This window comes from Mus caroli, unplaced genomic scaffold, assembly GCF_978045245.1.
Source record: "Mus caroli unplaced genomic scaffold, Mus_caroli_1 scaffold_19, whole genome shotgun sequence".
In the NCBI taxonomy this organism is placed as follows: Eukaryota; Metazoa; Chordata; class Mammalia; order Rodentia; family Muridae; genus Mus; species Mus caroli.
Window position 1 is genome coordinate 19,160,958 of NW_028227274.1, and position 17,483 is coordinate 19,178,440.

At 37.5% G+C, this 17,483-nt stretch overlaps 1 protein-coding gene across 2 annotated transcripts in view; it reads right to left on the minus strand.

Moving 5' to 3' along the window:
- The window catches only part of Ccdc178 (coiled-coil domain containing 178), a 384,989-nt gene that overhangs the window by 103,720 nt on the left and 263,786 nt on the right, over nt 1-17,483 (minus strand). Inside the window, exon 22 of one of the 2 annotated variants that reach the window (XM_085833415.1) lies at nt 13,987-14,136. The exons of the other annotated variant lie outside the window; for it this stretch is intronic. Coding sequence (XP_085689541.1) covers nt 13,987-14,136 — 150 coding nt within the window. The remainder of the gene's footprint in view (nt 1-13,986; nt 14,137-17,483) is intronic. 2 annotated transcript variants of the gene reach the window in all.

Consider the following 17,483-nt stretch of genomic DNA (forward strand, 5'->3'; position numbering starts at 1 on the left):
GAAAACTTCAGACCAATATCCCTTATGAATATTGATGCAAAAATCCTCAATAAAGTTCTTGCTAACCGAATCCAAGAACACATCAAAACAATCATCCATCCTGACCAAGTAGGTTTCATCCCAGGGATGCAGGGATGGTTCAATATACGGAAATCCATCAACGTAATCCAGTATATAAACCAACTCAAAGACAAAAACCACATGGTCATCTCCTTAGATTCGGAAAAAGCATTTGACAAGATCCAACACACATTCATGATAAAAGTCTTGGAAAGATCAGGAATTCAAGGCCCATACCTAAACATGATAAAAGCAATCTACAGCAAAACAGTAGCCAACATCAAAGTAAATGGTGAGAAGCTTGAAGCAATCCCTCTAAAATCAGGGACTAGACAAGGCTGTCCACTTTCTCTATACCTATTCAACATAGTACTTGAAGTCCTAGCCAGAGCAATTCGACAACAAAAGGAGATCAAAGGGATACAAATTGGAAAAGATTAAGTCAAAATATCACTTTTTGCAGATGATATGATAGTATATATAAGTGACCCTAAAAATTCCACCAGAGAACTCCTAAGCCTGATAAACAGCTTCGGTGAAGTAGCTGGATATAAAATTAACTCAAACAAATCAATGGCCTTTCTCTACACAAAGAATAAACAGGCTGAGAAAGAAATTAGGGAAACAACACCCTTCTCAATAGTCACAAATAATATAAAATATCTTGGCGTGACTCTAACTAAGGAAGTGAAAGATCTGTATAATAAAAACTTCAAGTCTCTGAAGAAAGAAATTCTAGAAGATCTCAGAAGATGGAAAGATCTCCCATGCTCATGGATTGGCAGGATCAACATTGTAAAAATGGCTATCTTGCCAAAAGCAATCTACAGATTCAATGCAATCCCCATCAAAATTCCAACTCAATTCTTCAACGAATTAGAAAGTGCAATCTGCAAATTCATCTGGAATAACAAAAAACCTAGGATAGCAAAAACTCTTCTCAAGGATAAAAGAACCTCTGGTGGAATCACCATGCCGGACCTAAAGCTCTACTACAGAGCAATTGTGATAAAAACTGCATGGTACTGGTATAGTGACAGACAAATAGACCAATGGAATAGAATTGAAGACCCAGAAATGAACCCACACACCTATGGTCACTTGATCTTCGACAAGGGAGCTAAAAACATCCAGTGGAAGAAAGACAGCATTTTCAACAAATGGTGCTGGCACAACTGGTTGTTAACATGTAGAAGAATGCGAATCGATCCATTCCTATCTCCTTGTACTAAGGTCAAGTCTAAGTGGATCAAGGAACTTCACATAAAACCAGAGACACTGAAACTTATAGAGGAGAAAGTGGGGAAAAGCCTTGAAGATATGGGCACAGGGGAAAAATTCCTGAATAGAACAGTAATGGCTTGTGCTGTAAGATCGAGAATTGACAAGTGGGACCTCATGAAACTACAAAGCTTCTGCAAGGCTAAAGACACCATCAATAAGACAAAAAAACCACCAACAGATTGGGAAAGGATCTTCACCTATCCTAAATCAGATAAGGGACTAATATCCAATATATATAAAGAACTCAAGAAGGTGGACTCCAGAAAGTCAAATAACCCCATTAAAAAATGTGGCTCAGAACTGAACAAAGAATTCTCACCTGAGGAATACCGAATGGCAGAGAAACACCTGAAAAAAATGTTCAACATCCTTAATTATCAGGGAAATGCAAATCAAAACAACCCTGAGATTCCACCTCAGACCAGTCAGAATGGCTAAGATCAACAATTCAGATGACAGCAGATGCTGGCGAGGATGTGGAGAAAGAGGAACACTCCTCCATTGTTGGTGGGATTGCAAGCTCGTACAACCACTCTGGAAATCAGTCTGGCGGTTCCTCAGAAAATTGGACATAGTACTACCGGAGGATCCAGCAATACCTCTCCTGGGCATATATCTAGCAGATGTCCCAACCGGTAAAAAGGACACATGCTCCACTATGTTCATAGCAGCCCTATTTATAATAGCCAGAAGCTGGAAAGAACCCAGATGTCCCTCAACAGAGGAATGGATACAGAAATTATGGTACATTTACACAATGGAGTACTACTCAGCTATTAAAAAGAATGAATTTATGAAATTCCTAGCCAAATGGATGGACCTGGAGGGCATCATCTTGAGTGAAGTAACACAATCACAAAAGAACTCACACAATATGTATTCACTGATAAGTGGATATTAGCCCAAAACTTAGGATACCCAAGATATAAGATACAATTTGATAAACGCATGAAACTCAAGAAGAATGAAGACCAAAGTGTGGACACTGTGCACCTTCTTAGAATTGGGAACAAAACACCCAGGGAAGGAGTTACAGAGACAAAGTTCGTAGCTGTGATGAAAGGATGGACCATTTAGAGACTGCCGTATCCAGGGATCCATCCCATAATCAGCTTCTAAACGCTGACACCATTGCATACACTAGCAAGATTTTGCTGAAAGGACCCAAATATAGCTGTCTCTTGTGAGACGATGCCGGGGCCTAGCAAACACAGGAGTGGATGTTCACAGTCAGCTATTGGATGTATCACAGGGCTCCCAATGGAGAAGCTAGAGAAAGTACCCAAGGAGCTAAAGGGATCTGCAACCCTATTGTTGGAACAACATGATGTACTAACCAGAACCCCGGAGCTCTTGTCTCTAGCTGCATATGTATCGAAAGATGGCCTAGTCGGCCATCAATGGAAAGAGAGGCCCATTGGACTTGCAAACTTTATATGCCCCAATATAGGGGAATGCCAGGGCCAAAAGAATGGGAATGGGTGGGTAGGGAAGTGGGGGGGCGCTATGGGGGACTTTTGGGATAGCATTGGAAATGTAATTGAGGAAAATATGTAATAAAAATATTAAAAATCAAAAAAAAAAAAAAAGAAAGTGTATGTGAATAGGCTGACAGAATAAGTTGCCTGAACGTGAAGTTAGGTCTCCTAGCTAGAGATAGAACATTGGCTAGATCTTGTGATAATCAGATATTTTACAGCTAATAATAAATGTTTATGTCAACAGAACTAAACCATTGTTTTAAAGGCACTGTTGCTTGTCAATTTTTCATTGCTTTGGGATTTCACAAGTCTTTCTTTACACAGGGCAAACAAGTTACTTCCCATAATGATTTCATTAACCTGGTACGGATTATATAACATCTGTATGCAAATAATGACATTGATAACAGTTTTGGGTCTCTGTCTCCGTGTCTCTCTGTATCTCCATATATATATATATTTATATATATAATGAATATGAAGATATACATATATATTCATATTCATGATGTTAGACTGTGCAGAAAGAATAACAGCCTAAAACAGCATATGGACATTTGTTTTCCATGCTGTGATGATTAACCAATATTCATGAGATATGGCTCCAAATATTTGAGGAGAGATAATCATAAGTGCAACTGCAAATGTGTCAGGAAAGAATGACCAGCAAATACACCTCTCACTGAAGATGGATCCAATGAACATTTTACTTATTGGGTGCTAAGTTTTAAAAATTACATTTTAATTTTTGTGTTGTGTGTGGAAGTGTGCACACACACAAATGTGCACCAGAGTGTGCAAGTGAAGGTCACAGGACAATTTGCAGGAGTCAATTTTGTCCATTTACCATGTGTGACTTCATTGTAATCTGTCTACTGGGTGATAACTAGATGTCAAGGGCTGTGCGGGCACTCCTGAAGATGTGTTTCTTTCTTGCTAAGGGTAACTTCTTGCAGAGTTTTCATGAATGTAAAATTTGTGATGAAGCAAATGTTGACTCCAAGTTTTCCTTGTTTCTCCTGTGAGGTTTGGACACTGGAAAATAGTTGTGGGTGAAAATGAGCCAAATACCAGCTGGCTAGACCTGTCTCAGTCACTGCAAAATTTCCTGAGCAAGCTGAGATCCCAGCAGACAGACTAGAAACAGTACAAATTTCACTAATATTCCTTGGATGATGCTAGCTCCTGAAGAACAATTGTGTAAGCATGAGTTCAGAGAAAGAGGCCAAAATGTGTGTGTGTGTGTTTACCAGTGTCCTAAGAATCAGAGAAAGGGAGACCCTGGCATGGTCTCTGAGTGGCTGTTTAAGCAGAAATTATTAAAAGAGTTACAGTTTTCCTTCAGAAGAAGTGTATCTCCATCTGAAATAAAACGGGTGCCCAGAAAGCACCTAGGAAAGCAACTTCTAATATTCACAAGGGAGGACTACATGAAACCATATCTGACAATTGATAAAGGACAGGAGAAAGTGGTGGAATCTATAATGAGTACAATGTTATCTAGAACTAAAAATGTAGGTCTGCCTAATCAAACTTTGCAGTGTAGACTGAATAGTAAAAATGTGTGATTTCTTTCTCAATGGGATGAAGAGAGGCAGCTAAAGAACCTGGAATCTCTGCTGCAGCTGAGAAGGGTCTAGCTGGGTTCAACCTCAGAGCAGAGATGAGGTGAACTATTCCAAGCCACCTAATATGTCTTTGTCAGTATGATGGTTACTGACAACTCTTTTGAGTAATTCAATGAATAAACAAATGTTCTTTATATTCTGTCCCCCAGAGTCCATTCTCACTGATCTAAGATTCAGCTCCCTGTATCCACATTACTTAAACATGATGCTCTCATTTAAAAACTGCCAGGATAACCATGCTTATTAAACACACAAACAAACAAACCTCAGCACATTGCTACCCATAGTCTACTGGATACAACACTCAAATCGAAGTTATTGTTGTGTCTTAAAGAGACTTTACCTCTTGTGTGTGCATGTACTAAGTCATTGAGGCCCTACAGCTTCCAAAATGCCTTATCTAAAAAAATATTTTATAAGGGAAGGTAAATTATTGAAGGATGCTTCTAATTCATGAGATTAAAAATTATAATTATGAAGCTGATGCTCACTTCTATGGAAATTAAATCACTTCTAATGTAATAGGTGGTCCTCTGTATTAAATGTGGCCATTGAAAAGGGATGTCCAAACAGATAGAGTTACAGCAACAATTAGTGATCATTAGCCTTTCATTTCAGCTGCACATCACAGACATAAGACGTATGTGGCTTTTGTATGTATGGTTTATGATGGGATGTACATAGCATTGTTATGCAATAGCAAAGAAGTTATTTTTAAAGACTTGGTAGGTCAGATGGTACCCAGACTAGAGTTTTATCTCAGTCCATCTCCCTCTACATTGACTACATTATAAGAGATACAGCTTCACTTCTGCGTCCTGAATAGGATATGATGACAGTTGGTAACAGGAAAGAATCTATGATGGAGAGCATTAAAAACATAATGACTGCTAAATGCACAGCACATATGTTTACCACCCTAAACATATGCAACACATGCACACACATGCACGCCTATGCACACACACAGATACACACACACATGCATACGTATACACATGCACTTAGATAGATAGATAGATAGATAGATAGATAGATAGATAGATAGATAGATATAAGTATTTGGGAATTGTTTCCCAGAAATGCCCATTAAGTGCTAGCTTTTATTTCCGTCATTTACAAACACTAGGATTTTCTGTGGGAAGGGGTTAAACTTTATGAATGTTTTCAGAAAGAATTAAACATATTTTTAAAACCAATTCTGGGAGCAATCTTGTTGTCTGCCAGCAGACTGCATCACTATTTGCACAACAGCCTAACTTACCTTTCTTTGTGGGCTAAAGAATTTTAGACAGCACTAGAAACAAAGGCATCATTTCCTAGACATGTTACTGCAGTTTTAAAGAGAAAATTCAAAAATGTACTTGAAATCTACCTAAGAAAAAGATGAAAATCCACAGATTTACATAGAAACGAAACATGCTTTCGGATTTATTTTTCTTAATTTTTTTCTAGTGTTAGCTTTAATTTTGACATCTGAGAAATTTTATATTGGATTTGATTCTATCATTGCCCATGAATGGGGCAAATAAGAATTTAGCATAATTGCCTTTGCCTCTTTCTGTGGTTTAAAGGGGAAAAGACCCAGCACTGATATTTTGAAAAGCCCTGGGGTATAAAGCTACATATCCAAATAAACAGACATAATAACACCACCGAGAGCAATGCTGTAGTGCTGTAACATTTGAAACGTCTCTGTGCAAAATTATGGTAAGGAAGGAAACATTATCCTTAATTTGATTTATTCTTCCATCAGGCTTTGCTATGTTTGGTCTACAAGTACAAAAAAAGGTATAAAAGTACAAAATCATTGTAGGGAAAATAATATCCCTTAAGAATCATAATTATTAAAATACAATTGGTTATTATGACAAAAACAATTCAGGTTCAGAGTGAAAGAAATTCATCAGAAAACAGAAAAGGGTTACACAAAATTTATAAGATTAACCATTGGATTCCTGTACTCCAAACTAGGATAGGTAGAGGACTAATCCCCTATATATAGGAAAGGCTGTGGTACCAGAGAAGTGGACTAAAATATTAAAGGGTTGTCTTGTTTCTGATGGCCAGATTCCATCCTGTAAGTGGCGCATTAGACACTAATGACATACGATTTCTCACTGACAGATTAACAGCATCAATATGGCCTCTCTGTCCATCGCAGCAAATTGATCCTACATGACACTGACAAGGGCAGCATGCACTTAATGACCTCCATTGCTGAAGGATGGGAATGAAAAATGGCTGAAAGTACAGATAAATCTTGAAAGTTTCCTCAAACAGGTGAGCTGAGAAGGATTCGTTTGAGGGATCACAAATCGAAGCCAATGCCTAGCAGTGGCCCCTGCCTGCCTGCTCTAATCAAAGTCTGGCTCCTGTATCCTGTACCAAGAGCTACTTTAATTCAATAAAAATTGTGAAGAGAATACTCTTACTATGGAAACTGTATACTAGGTGTCTTCGCTGTGATTTCTGTTGTTCTGATAAAATGACACGAAGAAAAGCAACAAGGGGAGAAAGGGTTCATTTCATCTCAGAGTTAAGGTCCATCCTCCAGGAAAGTCAGGGCAAGATCTCAAACATGACAGGAACCCGGAGGCAGGAACTGAAGAATAGGCCATGGATGAGTATTGCTTTCTGGGTTTACCCTAATGGCTTGCTCATACTACATTCGTATAGTACCCAGGAATACCAGCACAGAGATGGCACTCCCTGAACTGATCTGGCCCTTTTCACAATCAAAAAGAAAAATGTACCATAGGCTTAACTACAGGCCAAACTGGTAGAGACAGTTTTCAGTTGATGTTCCTTCTTCCAAAGCTTGTGTCGCTGGGCGTGGTGGGGCACGCCTTTATTCCCAGCACTCGGGAGGCAGAGGCAGGCGGATTTCTGAGTTCGAGGCCAGCCTGGTCTACAGAGTGCCAGGACAGCCAGGGCTACACAGAGAAACCCTGTCTCGAAAAACCAAAAAAAAAAAAAAAAAAAAAGCTTGTGTCAACTTGGCATAAAGCTACCCAACACACTAATGCTATCTGTGTCACCTGTCACTGTTTAAATGACCATATATTCTCCCCTTGATTAAAGAAAGACAAGCAGTATGTTAAGTATTGCTTTTTCCTTCCCAGAGACTAGAAACACATGTAAGATACTTGACCTAAATAGCAATGCAAACATTCATGAAGAGATTGACAAATTATCCATATAGAGAGACACTTAATCTTGAAGAATGTTTTGAGAACACTAAGATATGATCAGATTGCTGTGCATTCAAATGTTTTCCAAACCCACTTATTTCTTTATCTGCAACCTTCAGTGACCATTTCAATACAAGTTTGTAAAAGAGTACCCTTTAAAGAGCATCCATGGAAAGAGAATTCTTCTAAAGAGCATCAAAGACTTTAACATAAAACCAGAAACACTGAATCTGAGAGAAAAGAAAGCAGGGATTTCACCTTGTCTTATTGTCTCTTATTTTGTGCTTTTTGGCTGCTGTCTTTTGGAGGCCTGCTCTTTTTGGAGGAGGAACAAGAAAGAAAAGAGATCTGGGGTAGAGGTAGGTGGGGAGGGGCTGGGAGGAGCAGAGGGAGGGGAAACTGTGGTCAGGGTGTATTGCACGAGATAAGAATCTATTTTCAATGAGAAAGACACAAAAGAGGAAAATATAAGATTGGAAAAAAAGTAAAAAATAATGATAAGGTGAAAAAACAAAACAAATAATAAAGAAACATACTAAGAGCATATGTGGTGGTATAGGAGTAGAGGTTTGGTACAAGGTTTTCTTCTTGTCTTATTTTTTCTGTGTTATACTTATGACTATTGATGGTGAAGAAGTTTTCATAAATATAGCATAAGTATATTTAACTGCAGATAAAAGAGCATTCTTCTAAAGAGGTACTTTAAGCATTCTTCTAAAGATGCCACAAGGCATATTCTAAAGAAGTCCTACTAAGGAGCATCTTTCTAAAGAGGTCCTGCCAAAGAGGTTCTTTAAGCATCCTTCTAAAGGTCCTCCCAAATTGTCCTTCAACCTCCTTCTTCTGAACATCCTTTTTATTCATTTTTTATTTTTTATTTGTTTTTTTTCAACACAAGGTTTCTCTGTATAGCATAGCCCTGCCTGTCCTGGAACTCACTCTGTAGACCAGGCTGGTCTCAAACTTAGAAATCTGCCTGCTTCTGCCTCCCAAGTGCTGGGATTAAAGGCGTGCACCACCACTGTCCAGTTGAACATCCTTTTAAAAGAACCTCATTGTGAAGAAAATCCTTCCAAAGAGGATATTTCTAAAGAGGTCCCTCTAACGAGCATCTTTCTTTGTCTCAGGACATACAGAAGCTTAGCAGTCATCTGAGTGGATGTATGAGAAACAAGAACATTTTTTTCTTTTTTTTTGGGGGGGGGGTTCGAGACAGGGTTTCTCTGTGTAGTCCTGGCTGTCCTTGAACTCACTTTGTAGACCAGGCTGGCCTCGAACTCAGAAATCCGCCTGCCTCTGCCTCCCGAGTGCTGGGATTAAAGGCGTGCGCCACCACGCCCGGCGGTACAAGAACATTTCTAGTGGCACACGGACGAATACAATAAAAATACCTCAGAGATTCCTTTTATTTTAGAATAACTTATTGTGATTTCCCTTTTATTTTGTTACTAATCTATTATCTTGCGAGGTAAATTTTAATTTATAACTGAGAAAAATTGAGATTCAAAAAAGTAAATAACCAACAAGGAATCTTTTCAATACTGTCTGATGAAACTTTTGCTCCAGTCCCTGCTGTCTACCTTCTCAAACATTCTGAAAGCCGAACTGGAGTTTTAAACTGCAACTTATAGCATACCCGTATGGGTAATGCCAATAGGAAGAAAGACTCATTAACTATACTCCTTAGGCCTAGGTAAGTTGTTAAATTATTACTATTCCTTTAATTTTTGAAAACTGAATCCCAAGGCCAAAGGTTTGAAGGAAAACTATCATGTATTGTTTCTAAATGTCTGGGTAATATATGTATAGTGACTATATTGTGTTACTCTTACAATACAGCTTTGCTCCATTTTTAATCTATCTTCCTTTTGATTCATGAACTTTTACTTTTCTTCTTTTACCACAACAGAAGTGCTTACAAATAGAAGTAGGATTTCCTACAATCTCAAGTAATGAGAAACAGTCAGCTGTAACTGCAAATGTACAAAGTAGCTTCAGTCTTAGTGTGGAGATAAAAATCCAAATATATATCAAAAAGAAGGTTTAGAGACACATCATACAAAGTACAGTTAGAATTAGAACTATAAGTATATAATACCATATGTACATTTACAAACTAAATAAATAATTATGATTGATGATCATAATAATTAAATGTAAATAAATATTAGCAAGAGGATTAAAAACAAAGAATGTTTGCATTTTAAATATCTTCTAAAATTCAATTCCTAACATCAGTATCACTTAGTTATGAAATATCACATTAAATATGAAATAAAACATTAAGAGAAGAAACCATATCATTTTTGTGATAGAATGTCTAGACTTCTATTTGAGACCTCCACACTGAATTTTACTTTTTGAAGGTCACACATATGATATATAATTAATTTTTTAAATAAAAAGTCAATACAAGAGATAGAAGAGAGTATCTCAGGCATAGAAGTTACCATAGAAGATATTGACACAATGGTCAAAGAAAGTACAAAGTTTAAAAACTCTCTAACCTAGGATATTCAGGAGACAATGAAAAGACCAAACCCAAGAATAACAGGAATAAAAGAGAATGAAATATCCCAGTTTCTAGGGCCATAAAACATCTTCAACAAAATCATAAAAGAAACCTTGTCTAACCTAAAGAAAGAAATGTCTATAAATGTACCAGAAGCCTACAGAACACCAAATAGATTGGACCAGAAAAAAATCCTCCTGTCACATTATAATCAAAACACTAAATGCACAGAACAAAGAAAGAATATTAAAAGCTATAAGGGAAAATGGCCAAGTAACATACAAAGGCAGACCTATCAGAATTACACCAGACTTCTCAATAGAGAATCTAAAAGCTAAATGATCCTGGACAGAGATCATGCAGACTCAAAGAGACCACAAATGCCAGTCTAGGTTATTATACCCAGAAAAACTCTAAATTAACATAAATAAACACATTCCATGACAAAACCAAATGTAAACAATATTTTCTACTAATCCAGCACTACGGAGGATACTAGAAGGAAAATTCCAATGCAAGAAGTGTAACTAGAGCCAAGAAAACACAAGAAATTAATCATCTCACAACAAACCCAAAGGAAGAGAATCTCACACATATATAACATCACCTCCAACAACAAAAATAACAGGAACTAACAATCACTGGTTTTTTATATCTCTCAACAGCAACAGACTCAATTCCTCAACAAAAGACATAGGCTAACAAACTGGATACAGAAACAGGATCCAGCATTTTGCTGCATACAAGAAAAACAGCTCAGTAACAAATACAGACACTAGCTACCTCCGAGTAAAAGACTGGAAAAGGTTTTCCAAGCAAGTGGTCCCAAGAAACAAGCTGGAATAGCTATTTGAATATCCAATAAAATAGAGTTTCAACCAAAAATTCTCAAAGGAGATGGGATAGGACACTTGAAGCAATCCAAGTAAAATCATGGGCAAGTCTGTCCACTCTCTTCATATCTACTCAGTATAGTACTCAAAGGTCTGGCTAGAGCAATTAGACAAAAATAGGAAATCAAAGGAATACAAATTGGAATGGAAGATGTCAAGGTAACAGTATTTGTACATGATTTGATAATATGCATTAATGACCTCAAAAATTCTAATAGAGAACTCCTACAGCTGATAAACAAGTTCAGCAAAGTGATTGGATATAAATTTACCTCAAACAAATCAATAGGCCTTCTTAATACAATGATAAATGAGCAGGGAAAGAATTTAGGGAAACAACAGCCTTCACATAGTTACAAATAATATAAAATATCTTGCTGTAACTCTATTTAAGCAAGTGAAAGATCTGCATGACAAGGACCTCAATTCCAAAGAAATTGAAGAAGACCTCAGAAGATGACAAGATCTCCCATGCTCATGAATTGGTAGGATTCACATAGTAAAAATGGCCATCTTATCAAAAGCAATCTATAGCTTCAATGCAATCCCCATCAAGATTACAACTCAATTATTCACAGACACTGAAAGAGCAATTTTCAACTTCATGTGGAAAAAAAAAAACCAGGATAGCAAAACCAATTCTCAATAGTAAAAGCATTTCTGGGGGAAATCACCATCCCTGACTTCAAGCTGTACTATCAAGCAATTGTTATAAAAACAGCATTGTATTGGTTCAGAGACAGACAGATTGATCAATGGAATAGAACTGAAGACTCAGAAATAAATCCACACACCTATGGAGACTTGATCTTTGACAAAGAAGCCAAGACCATACTGTAGAAAAAAAAGAAAGCATCTTCAAAAAATGGTGCTGAATGTCTGCATGTAGAAGAATTCAAATTGATCCATATTTATCACCTTGTATAAAGCTCAAGTCCAAGTGGGTTAAGGACCTCAACATAAAACCAGATATACTGAATCTAATAGAAGAGGGAATGGGAAATAGCTTTGAATGCATTGGCACAGGGGAAAATTTCTTGAACAGAACACCAATGGCTCAGGCTTTACGATCAACAATTTACAAATTGGACCTCATGAAACTTAAAAACTTCTTTTTAAGACAAAGGACAAAATGTTAATAGGACAAAATGTCAACCTACAAATTGGGAAAAGATCTTCACCAACCCTACATCCTATAGAGGGCTAATATCTAAAATGTACAAAGATTTCAAGAAGTTAGACTTCAGATAAAAAAATTCTAAAAATGGGGTACAGAGCTAAACAAAGAATTATCAACAGAGAAATTTTGAATGGCCTAGAAGCACCTAAAGAAATCTTCAGCATCCTTAGTCATTAGGTGACTACCAATCAAAACAACCTTGAGATTCCACTTCACACCAATTAGAATGTCTAGGTTCAAAAACTCAAGTGACAGCGCATGCTGGCAAGGATGTAGAGAAAGAGGAACACAACCCCATTGCTGGTGGGATTGTAAACTGGAACAACCACTCTGGAAATCAATGTGGCAGTTCCTTAGAAAACTGGAAATAGTTCTGGGCATATACCCAAAAGATATTCCTCCATACCACAAGGACATGTGCTCCAGTATGCTCAAAGCAGCCTTATTTGTAATAGCCAGAAGCTGGAAACAACCCAGATGCCCCTCATCTGAAGAATGGATGCAACAAATATGGTTCATTTACACAACGGTATACTATTCAGCTATTAAAAACCAGGATGTCATGAACTTGGCAGGTAAATGGATAGACTTAGAAAATATCATCCCAAGTGAAGTAACTCAGACCCAAAATGACATGCATGGGAAGTACTCATGGATAACTGGATATTAGCTAAAAAGTTCACAATACCCATGATACAACTCACAGACCTTATGAAGCTTAACAAGAGGGAAGGTCCAAGTGAGGATACTTCAATCCCACTTAGAAGGGAGAGCAAAATAATCATGGGAGGCAGAGGGATGGAGGGATCTGGGTGGGAGAGGGGACTGTGAGAGGAAATGGGGGCCAGGATCAGGTATGGGGGTGTGAGACAGGAAAGAAGCCCAGAGGGCCAGGAGAATGAATAGAAATATGCAGCAGTGTGGAGGTGGACATGGGAGGGGGGAGCTCTAGAAAGTCCCAGAGACCTGGGAAATGAGAGGCTCCCAGAACTCAGTGGGAATGATATTAGCCAAAATGCCCAAACACTGGGGAAATGCAACCTGAAGAGAACAGCCCCAATAGATAGACATGGACTCCAGTTGAGGCATGGGATACCGACCCATCTTCAAAATTTTTGACCCTGAATTGTTCCTGTCTAAAGTAAATGCAGGTACACAAATGGAGCACAGATTTAAGGAAAGGCCATCCAGTGACTGGCCCAACATGGGATCCATCCCTTGTGCTGTCACTAAATCTGACACTATTACTGAAACCATGTTGTGCTTGCAGACAGGAGCCTAGCTGGGCTGTCCTCTGAGAAGCTCTACCAGCAGCTGGCTGAGACAGATGCAGATACTTACAGCTAAGCTTTGGACTTGGTCGGGGACCCCTGTGGAAGAGTCATGGAAAGGACTGAAAGAGCTGAAGGAAATTGCAACCCCATAAAAAGAACAACATTATCAACTAACAGGACCCCTCAGAGACTAAGCCACCAACCAAAGAACATACATGGACTGGTCCATGGCCACAGCTACATATGTAGCAGACAATTGCCTTGTCTGGATTCAGTGGGAGTCCTGTAGAATCTTCATTCCCCAGGGAAGGGAGATGCTGGTGAGGATAGGTAGGGGTGGGTGCATGTAGAACACTCTCTCAGAGGCAAAGGGAAGGCGGATGGGGTGAAGAACTCCAGTAGAAGGGAGCAGGAGGGGGGGATATTTGGAATGTAAATAAATAAAATAATTTAATAAAAAGTAAAATAAAAAGTCAATACCTTTTTCTTATCAGAAAGAGAAAAATTGAGTGATAGCAGTCTGTCATATCCATTGAAGTAAGATTCTTTCTCTTTTAAGAAAATAAGCTGTGTGCTTTGATACTCTTTGGCTAAACGCAGGTTTTCTTCCAGTAAATCATCTTGACATTGCTAGAAGAAAAAATGTATTAATATATATATGTGCATTTGTATATTTACACACAGACACATATAAGTTAAAATCATGCAAATCTGTTTGAATGTTTATATTTTTAAAATACTCAAAAATATTCTAATACATAATGTATAGATAAACAAAACAATGGAAAATGTGTGCTTTGACACCGACAAGCTCCTTAGCTATACTCATTTTGGATGCAGGGATTTAGCTTGCTCTACTTATTTGTTTTTGAACAATGACCCGTGATTGCTCTGAGTGCACCTACCTTTTAAGGACTTCTCTGTCAACCCAGTGACCAAGCTGCCCTAGGAGACACCACTCCGCACCCCTGAAGCTTTCTTCCTGTTCCCCACATGGGTCCCTTTCACATGTTCCTGTGCTCAAATGGGTTGAAAACACTTCTGTCTATAGGATTTGGGTGTTGACACTCAGAAAACTTTCTCAGAAACAGAGAAGAGGATTGGGAATAGCTCAGTTTGTAAAGTGTTTGTCATGCAAACAGGAGGACTGTCCCATCTTCAGGACCCATCTTAAAAGCCATGCAAAAAGTCAGGCTTCTGTAGAGGTATACCTTATACCAGTAAGTAAGCAGAATTAAGAACCTACTATGTACTTGACTTTGTGATAAGAGTTGGGAGGAGTGGTTTAATCTAGAAGATGTGGGGCTGGAAAGATGGCTCAGTAGTTAAGAGCACTGTTGCTCTTGGAGAGGGCTAGGATTCAATTCCCAGCATCCACATGGTGATTCACAGTAATCTATAACTCCAGTTCCAGGAGTCCCAGTGCTCTGTTTTGCCCTATCCAAGTACCAGACATGTACATGGAGCACATGCATACACACAGCCAAAAAAATCACACAGAACACAGGACAAATAAATCTCAATTAAAAAAAAAACAGCCAAGCTTTGTGGGAAACAGTTATAATCTCAGCACTGAGGAGGCAGAGATTATAGTCTAGACTAGTGAGCTGGAAGCTCTAGACCCAGTGAGAGATCCATTTCATGAAACTAAGAGATGGCTTCAGAGGAACCACATCTGTGCTTGTGCTCTGACCTCTGCTCATGCATGGGCATTTGCACACACACACACACACACACACACACACACACACACACACACACACACCACTAAAAAAGTAAAATGTAATAAAATTATTAAAAGAAGTTTGCTCTTAGATGCTTCAGAAACTAAAATTTACTAACAGACTTTAATATTTTCAAACATGTTAATCTAATCATTCCTTTGGTGTGAATCTATTCTGAATTAACAACACTTGATCTAATATATAATTCACCTGGCTGAAAATGTTTTGAGACCCATAAAGAGATTAACCATGGTGATTAAACTATTAGATATAAAATAACTAGTGTAAAATAATTAAAGCATTCCTGTGTGAAAGGCACTCTCTCATCAAACCTTTGGTTTTGCTGTTAGAAATCATAGATGGTATGAGAATCTGAACAGGAAAATGTAATTCAGCAGAAAACTGCCTGTACAAATATTTCTGTATTTATACACCTAAAGATTTATTAAGGCCAGCAGACATATTTCTCATGGAGTCCTGATCTCCCTATTGATCAGGAGTGATAAACACTGTCATGGGTGTTCTTCAGGAAGCCAAAATGATGAAGTGCAATACATCTCACATATCCTTGTCCTAATTCTGGTGTGATTATTCAAAGTATTGGGATACTGCATCTTGTAAACTGACCTGTGCTTACATAGAATTGTATTTCCTTAGCATTACAAAGTTTGTGAATATTTTCATTTGGTGGAGTCACTTTTTTTGGTGGAGTCACTTTTTAAATGATAACTGTCATGCATTTTGATACCTAAACATTCATTAGGATCTCTCAGTTTGTTGGATTGAAAACCTGATAAGTGCTGTCAAGATAAGGCCACTTAAGTTTTTTGTTTGTTTATTTGCTAGTCTGAATCACTGAATATGAATTTTGTGTATGTGTGCATTCAGGTACATGCGTGTGACGGCATGTTTGTGTATATCAGAGGACATCCTTGGGTGTGAAACTCTGTGGGTTCACATTGGCTTGTAACATTAACTAATTCACTCATTCATTTATTTTTCTCATTCAGTTATTTATTCAAGACATTTTATTTAGTTGCTCAGACTTGATAGTATGTCATAAGAATTTTGTGGTATTGTGGGAAAAATTTATTAACAAACTGTATAAATACATAATTAGACTGCTGCATTCTAGGTGTTTTTTTTTTTTACTTTGGTTTACATATATACTAAATTTATTCAAAATAGTATATTTAAATATTATACTTGTTATTTATTTGGTTCTCATTATTAAGAATGATTGAAATGATTAACATTGGGAGTGAGTGCTGATAGAGAGGAGATTCATTAATACCTGCTGATCACTTTCATAATTTAATAAGTAAACATTTAGTGTAATATGATATCTAAAATCATTTGTTAATCTTTGATGATTAGGAAATATGACAGTTTCTTCTCCTAGTATTATAACAGGAAATTAAATATATCAATGAGGAGCTGAGTAGAAGCTACTTTGTAAGTTTCATGAGTGCTGGGACTAGTAACTTGTTCAGACAAAAGGTGTTTCTCAGAATAGCTGATGCAACTAGGTATAGGTATATTATAAATAAATGAATGGACAAATGCAAGAATCGTAGGAGAAATATTAGTGGATTGCTAGTCAGATGGATGGGTGAATGAATTGATGGGTGAATGGATACATGAATATATGGATAGATGAAGGAATGAATGAAAGGGAGGATGAATGTATAGTAGACAAATGAAGAATTAACATAACATCACCTAGACACGGCCTATATTTTCCATTTTAGAACCATATATTTTATTTGCTAACTCCTGCGTGATAGCCTTTGTGACACTACAAGCTACTATAATGGTAAAGATTCACGTAAATTATTTCCACTCTATATGAGTGAAAAAATTATTCAGTACGACAGGATACGGCACAATAAGGTTTTACACTTCAGATTTTTTTTCAGGGATATGTGCATTGCCTGGCTTTAGCTGCTGTTATTTAGAGCTTGGGGTTTTTCAAAACAGTTGAAGTTATATATAGCTTTTGTTGTCAGGGGGAATTACTTGCTAGGCCTGTGGTACTTAAAGTATTCCTACAGAAAAACACTTTTCTCGTCGACTCATAGAAATCCTGTAAAAAGAAGACAAATCAAGACTCCAAATTTTCTAAACAGTCTTATTTTGTTTCTCATTGAGTTTTCCTTACTCTTTAAATGGTGGATTTGATATTGGACTTTATCTTCATTCTCAGTTTAATCTTCTCATTATTTCCTCTTTTCATTCCTTTCCTGTAGGATA